Source organism: Larus michahellis, chromosome 2 (assembly GCF_964199755.1).
Source record: "Larus michahellis chromosome 2, bLarMic1.1, whole genome shotgun sequence".
NCBI classification, from domain to species: Eukaryota; Metazoa; Chordata; class Aves; order Charadriiformes; family Laridae; genus Larus; species Larus michahellis.
Genome location: NC_133897.1, coordinates 129,297,117 through 129,322,203, shown reverse-complemented (window position 1 = coordinate 129,322,203; position 25,087 = coordinate 129,297,117). Strand labels below are relative to the sequence as shown.

Sequence of the window (25,087 nt, the reverse complement as noted above, 5' to 3'; positions counted from 1 at the left end):
AGAAACTGCGTATACGTTTACCTGCATCAGATTATCTTTTACTCATTAACTGACTAGGCTTGATAATGGAATATAAAAAATCTGTATGATAACACACAGAAATAAGCATTTCTCCTCTTTAAAGACAACAATGCGTCACTTTGTGCGTTACTAGATAATATTGTTACAGAAGACTCAGTATTTAACACAAAGAATGCAACAGTGGTTTAGACAACTGCATAATATCAATCTCAGTTGGGAAATGCATAACAAGTTTATTAAATTCTATCTGTCCTAGAGTATACGGTTGTAACCCTTCCCTAAGTTTACGCAAAGAAGTGCAGGTACAGTATAACACGCACAGTGCGAGAAAGTATTAAGAAAACAAAAATTACCTGAAATACTATATTACATTTAATTAAGAAGTGATGCAAATACCCTAACACTTGTGTTTACAAAAAGTATTTCAAATGTAAAGTTTATCACCCAATTGAGTTTCACAGAGAAAGTTTTGTCCCACTACACTGAAAAAAGCAAAACACGCACATATATTGAATTGTAAACAGTATATAATCATCTGCAAGTTAACTCCAAAAAAACCTATCAGCTCCATAAGCTTCTGCTACATCTTTTGTCAGCGCCATTGATCAGGTGGAGAAAGACTTGTGGCACAGGACAGAAAACTTGTTCTTCAAACATTTTAACATTTGCATGGTGTATCTAAACTTTTCTAATTCAGAATACATGGCTTGCACAGATCAGAAATAACACTCTTTTTTGTTGATGCTTTTGTTTTTAACTAGAATATACTAGATTGCTCACATTGCCTTATACTTTACATCTTTCTGGAAAATAGTAAGACAAAAGGCATAATCCAGTTTGTGTTAGGACACTGCTGTTGGCCAAACTTCTCACCAGGCCAATCTGACCATTCTCAAGTGATCACTACTCCCAACATCTCTCATAACTAGAAGCAACACATCCACAACCGGATACACAACAGACCAATGCAATGGATTTCAGTAATACCAGCATGACTATTTAGGAGTTTCACACTTTCTCCATTGAAATTTGCCTCTACCTCTTCAGGAGGGAATTCTTATTTTTAATGCCCACTCTGACCACTGCCAGCAGAAGCAAGCCAGGAGCTGACCTCTTCTTAACATGACTAATGACAGAGCACACAAAAGTTGTCATGCACACTATTTCTATTTTCAGATTTTTTTTACATGAAATAAAGTTTGGACAGAAAGAGATAGGTGCACAGTGGTCAAGAGAAATTACTAATGTTAGTCGATGACTGGCAGCCCTACAAAAAGGCCCTTCATCCATTAAAGCAGCGTGGTTACAAGTCCCTGCCATGCACATTTCTGACATCCTGCTTTGTCACGTCTTATTCTTGATTTCAGAAGGTTTGAAAGCCAATGCAAGTAGAAACACAAGGCTTGTAAGCAAGACCTCATAATAGTACATTAAGTACACAGAGCAGAAAATTCAGCACCATAACTGCAACAGTGATGGAAAAGAACAGGTGAAAACTCAGCAGCACCGTACACGTCTGCAGGTAACAAGACTGTAAAACAAAATTATGATGAGGAATACTTGCTTTAGTAAAGTGTTCACCATGGCGATTTCCAGTTCTTACCTTCTTGGTATGTCATTCTAAACAACACAGAAAATACTCAAATACCTGTGTGTCTATAAGAAAGACTGTGAGAACTACTGTGTTACGCATCTAAATTGCCAAAGGCTACACTGAACTTGAAAGATAGCATTACCTGAACCCCTGGGTCATCTTCATCTTCAGGATGAGGTGATGGTGGCGGAGTTTTTTCCAAATCGGAATTTTCAGAACCTTCCTTTCCCTTGTTAACCTTTTTCTTCGCAGCACTATTTTCTGAATCTGTTTTCTTGTTACTGAAACAGAGGTATTTTTAATCAATATTTGTACAAAAATGTAAGCAAAAAGTGCTTGACAAAATAGTTAATCTGTGAGATGTTTATTTTCAGTGATTTCATTATTTTCAACTGCCTTCCTTATCAAAGTATTTAAACTTAACTGTAAAATCAATGATGCACGGGCCACCGCTACACATTTCCCTTTCCTTAACAACAAACACCTTGCTTCTTTCCTTCAAAATCTTAGACAGTGACACTGAACGTGCATTCTACAGGGAACTAAAAATGAGATTGGAAAGGAAGAGCTGCTTTCTTCAAAATCTGCACTTTCTGAAAGCTGTGTTTGGGCAATCTGACACATGTGAAGAGAAACAGGATTACACGTACACTTGTCTTGATATTAACTGTGTGGACCAGGTAAGCAGAACCAGAGGAAGCGTTACCAAAACAAAGGACCGAATGAGAAATTTAATTTTCTTCTACCAGCCCTGCTATTTCCAAGCAGGAAAGGCACTTTTGTGTCAGCTCTGAGGGCAGCCATACAGCCTCAACGCCTGCAACCGCAGCTTGTATGGGGGGAAAACCTACTCAGCTGGTATCTCAGCATTTAGACAATAGAAAGCTATATCCAGTGATGGTAGAGAAAGGTTTTGGGGATTGTTTCCTCTCGCATGAAAACGCTCACCACCTGAGGAGCTGGGATCACATCTCCCCAACAGCACTCAGAGGCCTGGAAATGGGTGAGGACACACATATCAAAATCCAGCTTTAAATGCATCGGCACCAAATCACGCACTGAGACCATCTTTAGCATCATGTGGGTGAAATATTTAAATGGCAACAAAGAAGAATTGGTGGTAAAAGTTAGTAACTTTAAGCTTATTTAGCCTTTGAGTGGTAACTTTAAGCACATTTAGCCTTTGAGTATCGCATGGGTTTTTGCTAGTGTTTTTCCCCCCCTCTGTGGCCAACTTCCCCCCAGGCCTGTTACCGATTTGACAGGCTGGCTGTGGACAGTTGCTGAGACATCGAAGAGCAGCACAGAGTTACATGCTGGTACCCGACAAACGGCGAGTACAGGTCACCAAATGTGACGCCCACCACTTTTACACGGCTTTTGCACCCTCGATGTTTTAATTTCGTTCTGGGGGTGCTGCTTGGGGTTTGTTTTCCCCTCACAACCCTTGCAGCGCCTCAAACGAACCCCAGCTTTGAAGCGCCATCAGCTTTTAAGCGCCACCGGCGCATCGGGCCCGCCGAGGGAGCGTTGTAAGAATCCCCCCCGACGGGGTGGAGGAGGCGTCGGGGAGCGGGGACGGGCCGCTTTCGCCACCGCCGGACATGATGAGCCCGAGCCCTGAGGAGAGGCGGCGGGCGGGGGCGGCGGCTCCCCCGCCCGCCCGTTTGTTTCCGCTCTAGCTGCCACCAATGGGACAAAAGCCGCCGCCGAGGCGGGGGCCCCCTCATCGCCTTTCATCCGCGCGCCGAGAGCGCTGGCGTCGCCCGGGCAACCCGCGGCCCACGTGACCCGCACCTGCTCGGCTGGCGGGCGGCCACCGACTGCAGCCATCTGCTTCCCTCAATCAGCGCCCGGCCGCTCCCGCCACCTGCGCGGCCGCGGCCTGCGCGCACCCCCCACCCCCCCCGGCTCCCCACACACCGCCTTTTATCAAATCACCGCCAAACCGCTTCCAAAAAGAAAAAAAAAAAAAAAAAACCAAAACACACAACAACAAAAAACACCCCCGAAAAACAGCCCACGCTTTCCATATTGCTCGAATTTGTTTAAATCGAAAGGTAAGCCCGCTCAGGGGAGCGGGAGCGGCTGCCAGGTGAAGCAGCCTGGCAAGGCCGGACGGCGCTTTCAGCCCCTGACCCCCTGTAAATCAGAGCGAGGAGCGCAATTAAGTTTCACCATCGTTACTGGGCGCACCGCCGCCTATGAATAACAGGCTTAAAGTCGAGAAAAATAGCACGGCCCTAGGTTCGATAAAATATCAATTTGCTGAAAGGCCAGGAAGTGCTAACGAGGGCCTGGCCTGCCCCGGGCAGAGGCCCAGACAAAGACCCCAGCGGCCGCTCTGCCCCGACAAAGGTTCCTTTCCAGCCTCCGTCAGGCCCTTCCCCGCTCACAGCGGCAGGGACTCCGAGCTAAGAGTATTTCATGACCTATATACACCCCCCCGAGCCATGCCTCAGCGTACGCAGTCACTCTGGGCAAGGGAGACAAGGCCGAAGCAATTCGGACACAGTTTCACCATCTCCCCCTTTGCCAGGCCAGTTAAGAACTGCCACGTGAAAGAGCCACCAACCTGGGGAGAACAAAGCCCGTGTGCAGCTTCACCGGGAGTTCTAAGTTCTAAATTCAGCAGAATTGCTCTTTTTAAATGCGCAGCTACAGTTTCTTTCAAGAAAATAAGGTGAAGTACAACTAAACCAGAGAAGGACTGCACTGTCCCCTTGAGTGAGGCGAGGAACTGCTTCCCAGCGCATCCCACATCCAGGAGCTTCACCTGGCCGGTGGGAGCATCAGCGTCCCTGAACTGTCAGCAGCTGTTGTTCCTCTCCATCTTCCCACAGAGCCAGTGTGATCTGTTCCTGACAATTTAATGTACCCACGTTTGACTCAGGCTTTCCACTTTCCAGCAGATCATACTCATGCCATTCAGGAATGGTGTTAGGCTGGACCAGAATCACCTTTCCACATGTAAGTACAGGCAGGTAAAATCCTGTTCTTAGACACTTTGCCATTACCACTAGGGTCTGTGCGTCAATGCTTAACTCTGGATGCACATCTGATAGTGCTTTACGGATCTGGCAACAAGGAACACAAACTGTAATATACACATTTAGACAGTTATCTCTCATATTTGTTTTTACACATGCATGAATACCAAATTTATCCAAAGCCCACTGGAGACAAGATAGCATCCAGTCCCAAAACAAGAACTAGAAATCTGGGAGACACTAAAGCAGTATTTGCCACACACAAAACACAAAAATATTTTTAAACTGTCAGTTAAAAGCAGTCCTTGTATTCAAGGGATACAAACACAGACATTTCAGATTAGATGTCTTACAATCTCGCTGTCCAATAACACTTTCTGGTTTCATCCTCTTATCCCCAAGGACTGCATAGCATAGTGACTAAAGGGGATCAGTAAGAAGACAACCTGCAGAAGGTCAGACAAGCAAACAACACGAAGGAAAACAGGGGCTGAAGAGGAAAGCAGCACATAGGACAACTGAAAAGAAAGCTTGAATTACAATTTGAGAACAAGTATCCAAACTTTGTCAAAAGTGTTTTGTGTCAGTTAGTCAAGCAGCCACCTACAGAGCTGGGTCAAACTCCAGGAATTTACCAGGGCCAAACCATCTGACTCAAAAATACCCCCAAAAAGCATGGCATGCTTAGCAGGATTAAGAGAGGAAGTAATTAGCCCCTATGTTTACACTGTGCAACTACTGCATCTGATCTGGGTAAATGACAGATTCATTTATGATGGCAATCAGGATTTGGATGATGCTTTTCTTTGTAATTTAAACATTTAAAATAAGTCAGATAGTCTATTGATCCCTATTTTACTATTGGGGAACACTGTCCTGTGACAAATTCGTGATTGGAACCTGGCTTAAAAAAAACAGTGTTACACATCCACTGTGGAGCATCAAAATCATAAAAGGAATAATCCCACCCTCTCAAAATGTTAGAGCTCTCAGACTTTCTGTACAGCCTTACCTGAAAAAAACAATTATTTTTAAAGCTCCTAGTGTAATTAAAACTTTTTTTTTTATCAATTTTTATATGTCAAAAAATTAGGAAAAACAATAGGACAACAAGGTTTTTTTCCAGACTGAAACCTCAGCCAAATTACTAAAAAGTACACTTTGGTAAGAGCAAAGCCCACAAAGCCTGCCTGCAGCAAAGGCAAAGGTAAATATCTGGCAGCTGGGCTGGTTCAAAAGCGAGATGAGGACAGGTGTGAACAGGAACAGCCTCGGTGGACGCGTGCATGGAAATCTCGCACGATTTCCTGTTCTCTCCCACAGGCACCCCCCTTCCTGCCTTGCTCAGGATGATCCGAGCTTGGGAGTGGAAACTACCACCACCACCTCGGGACCTCTCTTCCTGCCCCTCAGCTCCCCAGGGTGCTGCGTCCTGAAGTCTGCACTGCTCCCCTGTGCAGCAGCCTCTTCCCACTTCCGCAGCCAGGAGCCATCCCCTTTCCGATACAACAAATAGTGAATCTGCGCCAAAAAAGCCTGTCTCCACCTCCCTCGACAAGAGGTAATTACACTCAGGCTTAGCACTCCGCTTGCGAGCAGCAACCCACTTGCCCAACCCTGCATCCCAGCCTGCTGCCGTATGCATGGGCAGGACGAAGAGTTTCCCCTGCCACAGGGAGGGCAGGAAGCAGGTAAGAGCAGCCCTACAAGGCACAGCATGCTGCTTTGAGGAGACAGGAGGAGGGACAAGCTCCTAAAAAGAGCTGCCATTTGGCCCTCACAAATAGTTACTGCTTCTCCCACCATAATCAGTGGCCACTCTCTAGGGTTTCATAGGAAGCAGCGGGAGAGATATCAGCTGCGCTGCAGCGTGATCTTCTCAAACAGGTGGTCCTCATCTCCTCCAGGGACGGGCACAGGAGGAACAGACATCTGAGCCATGACTTTGCAATTCAGTAGGACTACTTGCCTTTCCCTGTCCATCTACTTTTGGAAAAAACTGCCTGCTTTGCTTGTGCTTGAAGCTGGCTCTGCAACATTAAGAGCCCACAAAATACTCAGCACCTGCACACATATTTAATGAAAACCCTTCCTTTGTGATCCTAGGTATACCTTCATTTTGCTTTCAGACCCCACTAGTTTGATCCACAACAGATTTGTTTTGCAAACGTTTTTTTCCAGCCACCATTATATTTGTCTTTCTGTATTGGCAGGATTGGGCTAATATCCATTACAAGTGTAATAGTACAATATTAATGTGTGGTCTTTCTTTCAAAATCACCAAGTATGCTGTGTAACATACTAGCAGCCCATTTGTGTGTTTTCTTTCTTATTAAGATGCCACTGGACATACAATTCAAACAAGCATGAAATCAATCAGTTTCTTCCATTCTCCTATATGACTGTTGTCCCTCACATGAAGGTGCATTTTGGTGAGGCAGGCTGTTCATTTTTGTCAAAACTTACACCAAATATAGAAGAGATGTGAAGGATAAAGTTTCTGGGTTTTTTTGTTTTTGTTTGTTTAATAAAAGGATTATACTGTTAGTCAAAATTGGAACTGTAATAACAGGGTTAAATCACCAGCTATATTAAATTACAAAATGGTTAAGACATTAAAAAATCTGGTATTTAAATATGCATATACTCTAATACAGCCTGTGTCAAAATTAACTATCAAGGACTTATTATGCTGTATCCAAAAAACCTGTTCTTCAATAAATACATTTCCTATGTCTCATTACTTTATTTCCCTGAATTTTACATGAGTGCAAAACTCTACTATTAAAAATGATCAGCTTATTCAGGAATGAAAACTGTTAGTTTTTAGAAAGTTTTAGAAATCTAAAAATCACACTAATCCTTTCAATGCTTAGAGGGAAAATATTGAGCAATATAAGCAGTAGTAGTTCAAGACATGCCAGATACTAACTTTATCAAAATATTTTACTTCTACATAATCATCCATAATCTATATTAACTTGCATTAATCTCTAATCATCTCAGCTACTGTAATATTTCCTTTCCGGAGTTAGTGCTGCTGAAATACTGTGGCTCAGATGATTAAACGTTTGGACTGTTGATTTATTTAAAACCTTGATTCAGTGATCTGTCACTGGACAGGTTCCCCAGTCTGTGATATTGCCAAAGCAAGCAAATTTCTTTCACCGATTTAAAATTCCTTGGCGGCACAGCATCCCAACACAGTCTCACAGTTCTTCAAAGAAGTTTGATACTGAAGCTGACAAGACCACAAAATGGGAACAACCTTGTTTTCAAGAAAGCATTTGCTAAGAGAGACACAAGGCCATTATGGGAAAAGTAGAATTTTCTACACATCCCTGAGTAAGCATAAGGAACAGCAAATGCTCTTAATGCTGCTCCAAACACGTTTCTCTCACAGGTAAAACATCAGGGCTTAGTACTTACTAGAATATTGTAAGTCACCTAGCAGGGACAAGAGTCCCATGAGAAAGAAGATAAAGACTCTCCTACAAATACAACTAAGAAAGCTGTGATTTGTTCCTTCAAAGGAAACACTACTCCTTTAATCAGCATGGCACGTCCCAAGCTTGAGAGAAGACGTGCAAAGAGATACTTGGATTGAGTGGACAGGACAGACCAGCTCTGAGGTCTGATGTCCAGCACAGCCACAGGAACCCATGCATGTTTTTGAGGCAGACTCCTTCTAACCATTGCTTATAACACAAAGCTTCACTGTAGTCAAAACCTTGTAAAACCGCAGCAATTGAGAAGTCCTGCAGTAAAAACTTTCTTACTTCTTGGCGGCAAAAACTGCTCAATACCAGACAATATGGCCTGGTCAGCCTTTAAACCTATGACTATAGGGAAATGGAACAAAAAGGTTATTTTAGCTGATAGAGTATTTTGGTTTCAAAAACAGATACTGAGAGATATACAACTTGAAGAGTTTTTCTCAGCTGCAAATGGCTGTGTATGTAAACCCCATCCTTAGGACAGTCTGGAACACAGCCAAAGTAACTTCTGCAATAGGGATAGGCTGATCAACAGTAATTTACTGAACAGTAAAAATAACCTGTTCAGGACAATATTTGATTTTACAAGCCAGTGTTTATAAATTCTTCAGGAAACATCATCTTTGCTAATATAGACACTTCTTTTCCTTGCTAAAGGAACAAGTAACATCTTACTGTCTGTGCCTCATTTAGCCATACAGCTGTATCAAACCTAACCAATAGTCAGTCTTGTAGAATGTATGCAAAGCTGATTCATTAACTGTAATTTTTAAACCCTAATACAAATGGATTTTGCAAACTGATTTGGATTAACCAAGTCTGGCTGTGCTTCCATCTGGAAGTTATATTTTATAACACTAGCCACATCTCGAAAAACAGATTCAGATGTTTGGAACAAATTCAGAACAGTTGTAAGAAATTCTAGGTACAAATGAAAAAAAAATTGAGCTTTAATGTCTTTTTCCTCTCAGTTTTCTTTCAAGTAGGCATTTATAATCATGGTGTTTAGGGAGTTGAGGGGTAAGGAAAGAGTCTCTGTTATTATCTATGACGTATTTACTCATGTGTAACGGCAGTTTGTTCTTTCTCATACTACTCCGTAGCATTTTAAGCCTGTCCTGATAAAGGGACACGATGCTGAGTGAAAACAGTTAAGGAACAGGATTGAAGCATCTGGTCTATCCACAAAGATTTTCTGCTAGGAAAATTATCTTTACATGAAACATCAAAATGAATATAATCCCTACAGTGAAGACACATCAATACTCATATAAAAATGCCTTTTTAACAGCAGAGCTTATAGCCCTTTGGTTGTGTCAGTATAAAATAGTGTCTGTAAGGGCTGTACTACTTGTAACAATGGTACAGTACCTAACTTCTCTAAATAGAGAAAAATGTCATCAAATCTTTTTACTCTAAGCCTTCACCTCTGGATTTGATCAAACCTACACTAATACTGAAGCAATTTAATTTCTTAATACACAAACCACACAGCAGGACAGGTGAGCAGTAGAAGAGAAAGAGTTAGTTTTGAAATGTAACACATCCAGAAATTTTTATGCCTTGAAAAGAAAAGTTAAAACTTCTGCCTTTCCAGCTTGTTTAAAATAACTATAGCCCCATAAACAGGAAAGCCAAACAAGAGAAATGTGCCCAAGTTCCTCAAAAACACGTTGTAGATGGTAGAAGGCAAACGACAAAACAAGATTTCCTCTCCACCCACGCCATTTAGCACAGATGCTCTAGAAATCCCACAAACACACTGTTTTTCTCTGATCACATATAGAAGTTTCCTGACTTACCTAGCCTTTTTGCTGGTCTTGGGTTTTGGCGTGGTATTTTTTGCTTTCTTTTCCTTTGGCTCTTTAGGGGTCTTAGGGACTTTGGGGGTCTTGGGTTCCTTCTTTTCCTTGGGTTCTTTAGGATCCTTCGGTTCTTTTTTTGCCTTGGGCTTTTTCTTTTTCTTCTTCTCTTCTTGGGAGCAATCCACCGAGTTTCTGCTTAGATTCTGGCTGTCAAGTCCCCCAGGAAAATCTTCCTTACCAAAACCTTTACTGGGACCTTCTGCAGCAATGTGATTGTTTTTCTTTTTCTTTTTCTTTTGCTGTGGCTGCGGCTCAATTGATGGCAGATAATCATCGCTTTTCACTAGCTGGGTATTCGGTCCACTAACCTGAGTCATATCCGGCACTGGTTTCTCTAAATAGGGTTCCGACGGAGAATGCTGAGAGAGACAAATAGAAATAAAATTGTAGATTTGCAACTTTGATTTCGAAAACTTTGCTTTTTTGGAGCAACACGTTACAGAGGCAGAAAACACTACGCAGAAGGTTAACCTAGTAGCATATCTGAAACATTGTACAATAAAACAGTAAAAAACAAGACTTTCTGCAGTTAAACAGTAGCAAAGCGACCAGCAATTTTTCATACAGCAAGGGTAAAATTATTCTAAAGCTTGTATATAAAATATTTACAGTCTTCAATGTTTAGATGCAGAAGAAAAGCAACTGTTATTTCAGATATTTCAAAATAGTTGTTAGTAGAATGAGTAACTTGTTACAAATTATTCAGTTGCACTGGAATTTTGTCCTCCGGGAAAAAAAACTGTTAGAGTTTATTTCTAGACATGCAAAGGAAAATAAAGTATATTCACAGGCTGTATTTATAAAAAAATTAATCAAGGCAATTTACATTAGTTCAGCTGTGACAAGAGGTATTTTGATCAGCACGTGAAGGATTAAGCCACTTTAAAAGGTAATATAATGTTACATTTTATGTCAAACATCCACAGCTCCCTACTTGTAATTGAAACAGATTTGTTCTTGCTACAGATTGGACAGAGAACTACTTTAAGTGTTTGTAAACCTGCAAAAACATCCCATTTCAAAGTCTGTATAGCATATAAGGTTTACACTAGACTCATGAAGTACATGAAAACCTATGTATAATTACAGACACGTCAAGTGCCTGAACTAAACATGTTGGATATATTTGCAACTCTTTTCTTCTGAATGGTTCTGTTCCACACAAAGATCTGTGAGTCTGCAATGAAAAAAATGTCTAAACTCTACCATGACTTTGCAGCATATCAAAGTTCTAACCTGCTTCTCCTCACTACCTGCCTGTGGTTATAAACGCAGGACGACAGTGCTTTTCAAAAAGAAAAGTAGTACCATGATACCGTACTGATGCCTTCCTTGCAACTGCATATAGAGTCAGATCATTTTCCCATCCTCTCTCTCTCTCTCTCGCTGTTTCTCCTCCTTTTCTCTTCCCTAAAAATTAAATCGGGATGATTCTAGGTGGAAGAGTTAGCCATGGTCATGAAGTTTAGCCATATGAGATGTTTGATTCATTGAACTGGGGAGAAGGAAGGTTTACAGCAAATCATAATTTTACTTCCCGGAACGGCAGTGCCTGTGTAACTGCCTGTAATGTTATTCACGTTTCCTTTTCTTCGCTATTTATTCAAACTGCACTTTCTTAAGAGTGGCAAGCGTGCAATGGAACGACTACAAACCCAGCCCCTGAGCATAAAGAGAACTGATGGGCATACACAGACGTAGACTTTAGCTTCTTGGATCTAAGAAAACAATGCATTTAAGATTGAGGAAATAAAATTCTTAATATCATTACATGAGCAAGTGAATGCACATGTATTTTTCCAAATATATTAATATAGTCTTCTGAATGTAAAAAAACTGAACCAGTGCAATCCTAACTATTTTCAGCATTTCTTCACAGTAGCAAAATAACCCACAGCGCCCTGAAAACACTCACACACTCAGAAGCTACCCAAGCATCAGAAGGAGCAAGGCTGTCAAGAATTGACGACAGCTCTTTATTGCTGTTTGGGAGTGGTTTGAATGGTACAAGCTAGACACTGCAGTTCTTCATGGAAGATACTCCAGGACAAGAGGGAAGGCCTGAATGCCAGACCGAAGATCTGGGTCTACACAAGTTCTTAAACCAAGACCTTCCAGGATGACTTCTGCCTATTTCTGTCCTTCACCTGTTTATTAAGATACTTTTTAGTGCAACGGAGTCTTAGTTGCAGTGGAAACTCATCTCTAATGCAAACCTGATGCGCACACTGCACTAGTACCACATCAATCAGCCCCACCTCAAGGCAATCTCATGTTAGGCCATCCTGAAGTATGAACCAATACCTCTTCTAGAAATCTGTAATCACCATAACACTTACATATCTTTTTGCTGGGAAGTTCACAAAGACTGAATACGTGTATAGAAAATGCTGATCCCAGAAAGTTAGTGGTGCCAATGAGTTTTGCAATCCAATTATGCATTACATAAAATAGAGATTTTTTAAAATCTTCTAATTGGTTTTGAATTTGGTTGACTGAATTGAATGTCTCCTCAGATTTGTTCTGTGACACAGAACAAAAATATCTTCTGTATACCTCAGACTATTACTTGTACTTGTACTGTCTAACATTTATTTTTAGGTAGGAAAAGACAAGGATATTACATGGATCACCTGGAAGTACTTCTTATCCGTAGGTTTTCAGAGCAGTACTTTTAACCCACATTTTCCCAAGGCAGTCAATATATTTCTATATTATCTGCCATTTCTTATCTCATGCATACTAAGTTTTTCAGAGACCTCAAGTGCAAACTTCATCAACATCTTCACCGAGCCGTCCACCACAATACTCAGTCCTCTTTTTAAATACTGTTCACTTACTGTTCGCTAACGTACAAGAAATCCAAGTTTTTCTTTCCATTATTTGTAAAATTTGTATTGACCAACTACCTTGTGTTTAGCACTTCACTATGTTTGCCATATTGAGAGAGACTTTTACAGCTATCTAAAGGCTCGTGCATAAAGCAGAACTTTCTAGAACAAAGCAGAATTGGTGGTTTAATTTCTTTTTCTTCCTCTTAAGCACATGAAACAGCCAAGCCAACAAATATTAAAAACCACAAGAAATCCAGTAATGCCATGTAAATTTAAGGCTATAAAATTTTCAAGATTGCACCTTCATTAGTGATATGACCATGTCATTGAAATCAATGTGAAGTTTTATACATGCTTGAGTATTCTTACTACCTTTTTAATCAACTTAAAAAAAATTAATCCTTGTCTCCTTTCTAAGACTTGCAGATTCTTTTTTTTGTTTGTTTGCTTGCTTGTTTTAGAAGTCTGAACAACAACTTTCAGCACAGCAAATGCGAACATAAGGCAGACAGCTTTCCAAGTCTCCACAACAGCGATGTCAGCCATTCATGATTTGACATTCGTAGCTTTAATGTAAGGTCTGGCCAGAAGGTAAAGCACTGAGAATGGCAGTGATTCCACACTGTAATACTCCGGAACTCGCTCTGGAAGATGGCATCCTATGAAAATTCAGATTCTTACTACCTCAAAAAGCTTAACCATAAGACTCAATCTCACCCTCTAAAACAACTGAGACTATACATTAAGTGTTATGCATGAAACAAATTTTTTAAAAAACCCACAACCTTAGTGCCTTTTATTTACAGTACCAAGTTATGTGCATTACCTAGCGCGCAAATTAAAATACTGTGGTTTTGTCTCACATCATTCACGATCCCCAAAACATTAAGATACAAAAAGCCAACTCTGCCTTAATCAGGCTTTGGTTTTATTTCCTATTACTTGAAAATACATTACTTTTGCCACATGCCACTCCCTTTGCAGTTTGGCACATTTTGTAATTCACTTATACATGATCTTTTAAATTGTAGTACTCTTTCAAAGAAATGGGTGCGATTAACTTTGTTTTTCTAGGAAGTCTGTGCCTACACTTTTGCAATATGCTAAAACAGTTTATCCCTAACTGACAACCCCACATTGCTCCCTAGTGTGAAGCTGTGTAGAAGCAGCACAAATCTAGCAAGAAGAGATTGGAAGCAGCTTGAAAGATACATTTTCTTACCCCAAACCAGTTGTCTGCTCTTTCTTAAGAGGGAAAAAAAGAAAGAAGAACAGGCTTTCACTAGCAAATATTACTTTAAGCCTACCACAGGGAATTATTTCAAATAGTTCTACTTGTTTAAATCTACAAAGGATTAATTCGAGTTACAGGGTCACAATTTCTAATGAAAGAACCCCATTTTCCATTTACAAAATTAAGAAAATGTGTATTACAAGTTTTTACCAAAAGATACACTTAGAATCATAGAATAGTTTGGGTTGGAAGGGACCTTTAAAGGTCATCTAGTCCAACCCCCCTGAAATGAGCAGGGACATCTTCAACTAGATCAGGTTGCCATTTATTAAAAAAATATGTATATTACAATTTTTTACCAAAAGATCGAAAAATGTATCTGCATACTTCAGAGAAATCACTTCTCCTGCTGCTCTTAGTAATAACAAAGCCATAATTTAGTATGTTGGTACAGAATTTAATCTTCCACAGGAAGGAAACCAGTGAAGATTAAACACAAATAGGTATTAATCCTATTTGATATTGCAGCAGAATTATTTTTGCTATTATTTGAAATAAGGTGAAAAAGGTGCTCAAGAATATTGGTGTGTTTACTAGATGCACATCTCTTTAAATCTTTTAGAGAAAAGCTGTTTTAGTAAACATTTAACAAAGAACAGATGGCCTGTTTTAATCATGCGAAAAAACCTGGAGCTCACATTAATACTCCTACCACTGACTACTGGGGCTAGTCACCTCCCTAACCAGCAGCATGGTACAGTCTTCAGTAATACCATTTAATTTTACAATGGACAATTCCTCTTCAATTCCCACTGCTTGACAGTTAATCAATGCTATTAACATGCAATATCGTAACGCAGGACACTCCTAAAGATCGCAGCTTAATAGAGCAAACTAGAAAATCTTCAGGAACTCTGAGGAGTTAAAATAATTTGCAGCTCAACAGGTTACCCAGGACGGTAAAATGATTTTGCATTATCAGTAAAAGCCAACAATATACGAGTAAATAATGAATGAAAACACTATTTGAGAAATTGCTTCTGGAATGCCAAAATCTCACTTTTTCTGGAATTCAAACTTATTTTTAAACTTCCAAACGTGTATCACCAAGATCTGTAAAATTAAAACTGAAGCTTGCCTGCCTTTCACAGCTGCTTACACATTTAGAGCTAAGCTCATTCTCCACAGCCCAAAGCACAGATAGATGTCTCAAACCCGGCCTGTTACGTAAAGTAGCAAGATGGACAGGATGTAGGATTAATCCAGTGAGGGTTAGTGGCAGGGAGGGAGGTTAAGGAGGAGAATCTCTCTGTGGCTTGAACAAGGATTGAACCACAATCAACTGTACTTAAGCACTGAAAGTAGCTGAGTGTCGCTTCCCTAGCAGAGCAGCAACTTGAGCCGATATTGAGCTTTAACAAGTATGAAGCAAGAGCAGCAAAGTATGTGCCATGACTCAGCTAACTTTGTGAAATTTAAACATCAGCACCAACCAAAAAAAGCGACTTTTTAGCAGGACTACTTTCATTTCCCTCGCTGGTATTTCCAGACTCCCTGGTCTTTTCCATATTTTGAAAAAGATCTACTGTAACCGCACTTTATTTAAATTCTCTTGAACTTCAGTTTATTAACTAGGTTGTGCAACAGTAGAGCAAGTGCTCTGCCAGTTCCCACTGGCTCCAAAATACAAACTTCTCCGATATGATATCTATACAATGGATAATTTCACATTAGGTAAATCATTACTGAATATTCTCATTTGCAACAATTGCAGTTCTGTTAAATTATCACCTTCACTTTGGAAAAGTTAAAACAGCAACCTGCGATGAAAGAAAGTTCTTTTAAAACAGAAGATGGACTACAGCATCGCTTCTGGAAGCAGCTCTACCTAGTGCCACAGAAATCACCCCTTTTGAATTTGTATCCTTCCCGATAGCACATTCCCCAAGGTGTTAAAAGCCATCACATGTAGAAATTGCTCCATGATTCTTCCTTTCAAAGGTTAATGAAAGGATTCATCATCCCTCTGTATTATTTTGAACGAACTACTCATCTTGACTCTCCTCCAAACGAATCATTTGGACAGTTTCCGCGTCATGTCTCTATACATTGCTCTGTCCCTGCAATTCTCAACTTGTCTCACCAACACTTTCAGAATTAGGCCTGCCTTGGCGCTCCCTTCATCTGAAGGACACTTCAGTTTTTCTAGACTAACATAAATACCTCTCAGACATTGTCCATCTGCAAATCTCACATATCAGTAAAAACTCCAGAGTAAATAGCAATCAAAATCATGACTAAAATCGCAACCAAATACCAGTACCTACATGCACCAACAGTACAGCTGCAGAGTATTTCTTCCTATAGTAGCTTAAGTCCAGAAACTTCTCAAAGACTACACTCACACCCATAATTCTTTTCAAAATCTGTTTTACCAGTCAGTTTCTTCTCCTTTATTGTGAATGATGATCCCTTCCCTCTTCTGTGAAACTACTGCCTTGAATTGAAGATGTGTGTGTCTTTTTACTTTCCTATATGAAAATACTTAGTATTACCTTAAAATATTTTGGCCAATATGATGCTGTTTAGAAATAACTGGTATCTCAGTATTTCAGAAACTCCTCTAAAAAAATTCTAGTTCCAAAGTGACAACTTGCTTATAAACCAACAACCGTCGTCAGTGATTTTCTCTGCAATAAAGGGAAAGGTATCACACCAGATGAGAATGAAAGAAGTCTATTTTGCAAATAGGCTTGACAGGAATCTTGTATTTTACTGAATCTCTTGCCATACTTCTAAAAACTACAGATGAAAATGTATGGAAAACAGAAGTTCTATTAATACCTTCTTAGCAAGACATAACTTGACAATTAAAAATCACTTTGAATGAAAAAAGTTCATGTTTTAGTAAAGTGCTGCTGCAATACCATTTTATATTTTAAGCAAGCCAATAGAATAGAACAGAACATTCTAAGACTATCCTAAGTCTTTTGCTCTGTTACTACTAATGGAGACCATATTTAAAAAACAGGCACAACTATTAAAAAGTTAAAACTTGCTGATCCAAAGTTTTCGGAAAAACTCTGAATCAAAACAACTAGAATTTTGATGCAAGCAGCATCCTAACAGTGGAGTGGAAGTGATTAAAACCAATCTTAATGTCCTCAGCCACCACTGCAAAAGTACACTCACTGCTGATCTGGTGGAGCTGAAAGTATCACCCAATTACTGTATGTGGAAGAATAAAAACATGCTATACAAAATACAGAGTTTCTTAATTGAGTCTCAGCACAGCTAGAGTATTAGAATTTTATTTTTTTTTCTGGTCACGTACTCTGTGGAGTAACACAGACTACAAAACATGAATGATACCAATGCGGCCATCCAAAAACCAAACACCCCTTTATATTTTACAGTAATCATTTGTAGCAACACTGTTTCATGCTCACATTAAGTGAGAGATATTACTAACCCTACAGAGTATCAGCCAGCCCAAGGAGCACTGATGGTTTGTTCACAGCTCAAAAACAACTAACTTGTGCTGTAAGAGAGCTCTATGTTATTGCCCATCGATCAGAATCAACATCAGTGTTGATCAGACAATCTCAGACAACTGCCACCCCTACGATAATGAAGTGTGTATATTCCAAATTAGCCTTCCACGTAAGAAACTGCAATAGCTATTACATGGATTGTATATATCTGCTGATGCGGTGATCCACAAGACAAATATTTTATTAATACTTTTTTTGCTTCAGATTACTTTGTAACATATACTGGCTTAGATAGCAGTATAAGATTTTTCCTAATGCAAGCAGAGCAGGTCCTAAATATTACACAATAGTAGGCAAACTCTCCTCTCCTCATCACCACCATGTAAACCGGTCAAGAACTCACGATTTTGGTGATTTTTTACTAGCTCTAGCTGTAGAGACACACAGAAAGGGTAGGACAATTAGGTAACAAATTCTGCCAACAAAAGCCATATTACTCATGTTGAGAGCTTGTCTACCTCAAGCCCACCTTCCCCGCACAGCCACGGTCAATGGAGTGTACACAGAAGTGAGGTTTCCTTTATCAAGCAGTAGACATGCCAGAAACACACCAACATGAGTTTTATCACAACAGTTTTGCAGAGTTTATGCTATGCAGTCTATACCACAGATTGGAAAAAGACAGGCAGACCAGCAAGAGTCCTACTGTAAAATGGCCCACAAGCATCATCTTCTTAACACCTCACTTCTGCCACGTAGGACCTGTATTTAAAAATGTGGATGTTTTCTTTGTGAAGTTATGTCTGTGAAGTTACACCTAAACACAGATATCAAGATACCTAGTGCTTGCTAGAGAACTCCTTGGATTAGAGGATATCCAGGAGGTCTACCACCAGTCCTTTACAATCCCTCTAAAACAAGGTGGTGGCTGCACATGTCCAGGCAAGACAGGGAAGTCACGCAGTGGAATAAGAACATTTCAGGATGAAACAGTTTCCAGAGGACCTAGTACAACACTTCAACTTCTCCAGCAAAGCGGGTATAGGAGAGGAAACACCTTCACACAGTCAGCCAAAACAGTAATACTGAAACTGCTATTATTAAATACATAACCCTTATAAAGAGTAACCTAACTTTAGCATATATACAGGCTGAATTGTTGCTCTTGGGCTTGCCTCCACGTTTCCCACCACCTTCAGCTGCACTGTGAAAGCAAAGCAGTTCCTCTGAAATAGTAAAATGCAAACATCCTTCCACTCTGGGGACCATTTCACAGCCATGCTTTGAAATCCAAGGCAAGGTTCTGAGTGAAGAGGGGAAGTGTACTGCCCTGCACTCACAGCCGCCTCTCTCCGCCAGCAGAATTCCCTCCACTCAGTTACTAAATGTCAAATACGTAGATAACCATCCTCTCTGAAGGGTAACCCATTCCTGCATCACACTGTACTGCCATCACCATAGGCTATGACTCTCCGGTATCAACCACAATTTCCACTTAACACCCTGTCCCCTACCCAGAAAAAGAAAACCCAACCAAACAGTCCTGGCTGACTTGGTGTCAGCCTCCCCATAGTAATTAAAGTGATAAATTTCCCCTAAAATTTTGTTTTTCTACAGAAGACTTAAAGTCGCTCAGAGAACCATTTTCAGGGGAATCTTAATTAGCTCATATCTACTTCTTTCAATATGTTTCTCTACTGTTACCAAACCTAAACTACAGTAACGCAGAGCAAACAGCATCAGGTTTATGACCAAGGAAAAAAATCAGACCAGCACACTTGGTGCAAATGCTGCTTCTGCCATAGACAATCAAAAAAGTTCTGCCCATGCTTTCACTGCTGCAAGCAGCAGTAAAGCAAAAGCATTACATGCCACAACAGCAAAAGCATTTCTGTTCTGGTACTTTTTTCCCCCCACCACCCCCTCTAACCCCCAAAAGAGTTAACAGGAAAAACTTATTTAACAGGCTATAAATGTAAATACATAAGGTGTGAGGTAATAAGGCATATATGTATGTTATATGTTTACATAACAGATACATACTATTAAAAAACAAAAATGTAAGTTTATGTGTAAATTCATAAGTGATACTTCCTTTTTAATTTACAAAATTTCTAATAAAGTATGCTTTATTTTAATTCAGATAAAGTACACTGTATCTTATATTTCACATCAAATAAAGTGTACTTTAATCTGAGGAAGGGAGACCAACAGTACAAAGAAAAGCAGCATGTTTTGTTGGGGTTTTTTTACCAGATGAAGCCAAAGGCTATCAGGCCAGGTTATTTTTATTTCTTCTGCCTGCTCTGCAGCACCTAAGGATCAAATAAATACAAGCTTCAGAAATACCACCTGTTTGATGGACATCCTGCGAGCCCTAGTCCATTGCTTGTAAGGGCAGTACGAAATGCCTTACGACTTCAGCAATGAATCAAACGGACCACACTGCAATAAAGACTGCAAGGAAGTACACCAGGAACAGAGATGAGCGCAGACGGGAGCAGCACGGATGTAAGCGTGCATTGCCCCAGTCTATTTACCTGGCACCACTGTGTGCATATGTTGGGTTTTCTTACAGCATACCTGTGCCAGAAAGTCCTCCAACTCAGCTTTATACACCTTATGTCCACGACTATGTGCCACACTTGTGTACACACACCAGCACATTCTTTCTTCTGCATTTGGATATCTTCCAGTCGCTCCATACCAGCCTCAGGAAGCCTTCAAAAGACTTCAGTCATGGCCAGTTCTTTTGGCTTTCTTGTGGTAAGCCACACTCTGCTTTGCCCTGTCCTGGGGCAGCCTCTCACCCCTCTTCTGAGGTCATTCCAATGGAAGGGTCTGCAACGGGTTCAGCCCACCTCCGGGGAAAGACAGTTCTTGGGAGGCACGCTGGGGACCTCAGCTGCCCACCAAGACCTCTCTCATAGAAACGAATGAAGGCAGCAACTGAAGGGCTTTACTTCATACATTCTTAAAAATATAAAATATAGCAATCACCAGAAAAATGGTTTCAAAAGTATTTCTAGACAATTACAGTTTGTTAGCATACAGTGTTTCTTCCAATACATTAGTTAACCCTCTCCCTATATACCTAGGAAAACAGAAGCCCAGCATTTTTGTTTTCAAAGTTCTCCCCCATCAGATTCTAGACTTGCTAAACATGCATGTTTAAGAAGCCTGTACATATCAAAAATGTATCAATCAACAGTTTAATGACAAACATGTATCAGATTACGAGGCTGATGAAGAGGATGCAATTCACAGGGAGCTTTACCAAGAACTTTATCACTTCTCCTATCCACAAGTCCTCATGAAAAAGGAGGAAGTTTTCCCCAAAGGTATAAATATATATCACGTTCTAATAGCTCAAGAAAAGGGCAATGGCCTTAGATGTTTAAGAGTTCAACAGCTGCAACACAGGACTCGAACTCCTGGGTTTTTACTCCCATACCTAGGAAGGAAGTCCCACTGAACTCCCGCGATACTTTGACAATACCATCCATAAGTATTTTAATTAAATAATAACACAGTCTAAATTCTTCCACAGTTTGTAGCAAGATTTTTTCAATTTCACCAGCATATCCTGCAGATAGAGTGTACTAGCATAAAAAAAATGAGTTTAAAGCATTAGAAGAAACAGTACCAGCACAGATACTACACTTCGGTTTCAGTTTGGAGCTGACAAACTTTTAGTTCATCAATGTTTTTATTTGGATGACTTGTAACAGACCCCACTAGACAAATAATACAATACTCTCTCTCTTACCTTGCCATCTCCCCCCTCTTCAAGGTGAAGTTGCACTGTATCCACAGTCAAAAAATGCAATCTTTTTGATTTGTTACTTGAGCTAGTGCCTTTTTTTTTTTAGCTACAACTTGTACTCAGGACTTTTCTACTATAGATTTATAAAACCACACATAATTCCCCAATCCCATGGACTTCTACCACTGTAAAAAAATGTAAGGCACCACGCAAGGCAATGAAAGTTAAACCTGGTGTAAATCAACTTTTAGAATTATTTTTATGTCTTTCAATCTTAAAGTTTGCTGACTTACTCTGATGAAAAGGGTCTAATTTCAGAACTTCCCACAAAAAGCCATATTTGGTAAATGCTTTCCAGCATCATAAGATGATATCCATAGTAGCTCAATCATCCTGTCTCTACTGTTTATGTCTACTCCAAATCCCAAAGCGTTTTATGTGCTGCTGTCCTCACAGGCCAGGTGAGCATATTTAGTACTAGAAGATTCACAATTTAAAATTATCTTGAAGTTAAGATTTTGTTTTGACATTCTAAATGCCATAACCTTAGTTACAAAGAAGTTCCACATCAGAAGAGAAAAAGAAACTCCAAAACCCCACTACCACTTTTATTTATATTAGCTGTCCCTAATAAGTCCCTAATCCATTTTTATCCACTGTTAAACTGTTCTTGTCCAACAGAAATTCAAAAGCTTTCTCCAGACATTGACCAAATGAGTCACCTTTCAACTGAAATAGTAAACACACACTGTTGTCTTGGGAAAAGAGTATTTAAAGTTCCCTGTAACCCTAAGAAAAACTATTAGAAGTTATACACATATTTTTCTTTTTTAAATGGCAGTCTAAATTATTTAGTATTTCAAATACTTGAAAACAAAGAATAAGTGTCATTAGTGTCACTTATGAAACAAATTCTACTTCTTAGTACTTAACTTTTTACATTAATATCTCTAACATACAGGCTGACTCCTCCCTAGTTACCTCCAGCATTGCTACCTCATTCAACATACCGGATGAACAAGACTCCTAGATTAAACCAGATCTGAATGACTAAGATATTACCCTGAAGTCATGTTACCTTGAAATGTTAAGTACAGAAAAGGGAAAGACTGCAAGGAGATGGTCCGTGATGGAAGCAGTGAACGTCAAGCAAGGTAATTTACTGTCCTCTTTTCCACCAGCTTCCACTCTCCGTGAATCTTTTCTATTTTTTTCCAAAAAGTATGTTTGTTCTTTTTTCTTTTAAATTACATCATCATTTCTTTCTAACATGGATCTCCAGCAAAGGCCTTGCCATGGACCCTCTTCTTGAGAAGTGCCCAGCCATGACTGCAAGAGAGTACCTACTTGGATAACTACTGGCTTCAAAATTAGGGAGACACAGCCCAGCATAATGCACACTAAGAAGCCTTAAATCCCATGTCTGTCACTCTGGCCTCAGGCAACTCCCTGTCCCTCTTCCCTTGGTTTCCTCGTGCATAAAATGGAGGATACACATGGCTGGAGACTTTAGAAGATGAACGAATTAGGGGTGGTTGAGGTTTTTCTATGTTATGATTAAAATTACCATTTAAAAAAAGCTCATTTAGCTATTAATTCTTTACCAAGATATGAAGAGAGGCAGTGTTTGTAGGGGTCTGTTTCATGAGATTCAGTGATATTCAAGATCGGGTTTACTGGATAATACACAATAAATAATCACGCCATACCTCAAGTAATAAAAATAAAAAAAAATAAAAAAAGTAAAAAAAAAATAATTAAACAGCTACTTATATCACAGAGTATCTTCTGTGGGTAGAAGAAAGGGAGCAAAGAAAACATGGTTGCATACACGGATCACATCCTATTTCATAGGCACAAGCAACCTGTAGCAACAGTCCTACTTCAGGTCTTTCTTAAGTTCCAGCTTTGCATCTTGCTATCATTCTGTAAACATGACCAACTTAAAATAAGTATATTAAATTACTTAGCATAACATTTTCTATAACTTACTTCCTTGTGTCTTGATACTTAGTTTTAACAGACAAAGTATACACAAACATAACAACCTGCCAACTGTACATACAAACAAGGCAGACTGCAGATGGTAACGAAAAATTAAAGTGTTCTGGATGTCCTCATCACACTCCTCTTTCAGAGGCACTGATGCTTACAGCAATGTAAATACTCAAAAGCTCTTTGGTGTCACATATTAAGTGTGATGGGGACAACAAAAGAAGAGTTAAAAGCTACCTTTTTTTTCTTACATATATATATATTTACAAATATATACGTATATATTCAAACATTTAACTTCCATAGTGTTCTTTAAATTTCCTCTGCTGATATGACCCCCTTCCCAAACTACAGCTGTTTCCATGTTCACTTTCCAATATATATTTAAAAAAAACAAAACAAAACAAAACAAACAAACAACAAACCACAACCCAACCCCAAAACCCTGCAAGGGGGGGGGGGGCAGAATCAGCTAAATCATGTGGTTTCTTCCCTGATACTCAGGAATTAACATTTTCCATACCGTCACGTAGAAGATACACAGTTCTTAGGTTAAATAAGCGCTATGAAGATAAACCAAAACATGATGGAAGGGCAGGTTTTTCCTTTTCTCTCTCCTGCTCGAAATAGAAAAGGAAAATGACCTGAAAACATAACAACTTGTGAGATGGTTTTCTTGCATTTTGTTTTAGATACAGTCCTGAACACTCCTGAACAGTTAAGGAAAAGCAATAATTCTAGAAAAGTCTCTCTGACTAACCAGCCTTTAAACACCTATAGTTGATCAACTCATGCAAATCAGAGGGCAAAAGCTACAATATATCATCACAGTGATGCACTTTACACCAACGATACCTACTTTATGAACGAAAAACTACTAAAGATTTAATGGTGCCAATTAAAGAAGCCAAGAGTTTGCATGGCTCAATCACTGAGTCATAGACCTTTTGCCTATAATAGGTTCCATTATAGCCCTGAGCTCAAGCTGTGGGAAGAGGACTGCAGATGAGTAAGAGGAATTAGTATTTTTAAATGTTATTGCAAAGGAAGGTGTCCTTTAAGCATTATGCAGTTGAGACTCTATCAGCAGTAGAGCAGCTTGCGCTTACTCAGAATCCTAGTTTTAAATGAGATGCTCAGAAATTTGTGGACACCTCACACCTTCAACACGCTATCAAAAAAAAGTGTAAAGCTATCAGTGTAAAGCCCTCACAAATTTAACTAGCATTTCACATGCATTTCCAAACTTGAAATACTTCAGTACTTGTAATTTTTGCGCTGTTATTACCCCCAATTTTTGGTATTCATTTATGTTTACATAAAACAAGGTACGACTGTGTAGTTGAAGACTAAAGTAGTTTGTACTTAACCACAGGATGGCTATAAACAACTGGTGTGATGTACAATGAGGAAAAGAAAATTAAAATGTTAAAGTGCCTCTCAAGATGGCTCCCAGTAAACCCAGTGAAGCATTTGTGCCATAGTACAATATTGTAACACAATCTGATTGTCCACACCAACAACAATTAGGCCTCAGGCACAGGTACAGATTATCTTGAAGGAGAATCATAGAATGGTTAGAGTTGGAAGGGACCTGAAAGATCATCTAGTTCCAACCCCCCTGCCATGGGCAGGGACACCTCCCACTAGATCAGGTTGCTCAAAGCCCCATCCAGCCTGGCCTTGAACACTTCCAGGGATGGGGCATCCACAACTTCCCTGGGCAACTTGTTGCAGTGCCTCACCACCCTCACAGTAAAGAGCTTCTTCCTAATACCTAATCTAAATCTCCCCTCT

General features: G+C 39.8%; 1 protein-coding gene across 5 annotated transcripts in view; it reads right to left on the bottom strand.

The window, feature by feature from the left end:
* CHD7 (chromodomain helicase DNA binding protein 7) overlaps positions 1-25,087 on the bottom strand; it is a 133,323-nt gene that overhangs the window by 48,523 nt on the left and 59,713 nt on the right. For all 5 annotated transcript variants that reach the window (XM_074577089.1, XM_074577092.1, XM_074577093.1 and 2 more), the window contains 2 exons: positions 9,905-10,326; positions 1,758-1,896 (listed from right to left, as the gene is read on the bottom strand). In XM_074577089.1, the coding sequence (XP_074433190.1) occupies positions 1,758-1,896; positions 9,905-10,326 (561 nt within the window). The remainder of the gene's footprint in view (positions 1-1,757; positions 1,897-9,904; positions 10,327-25,087) is intronic.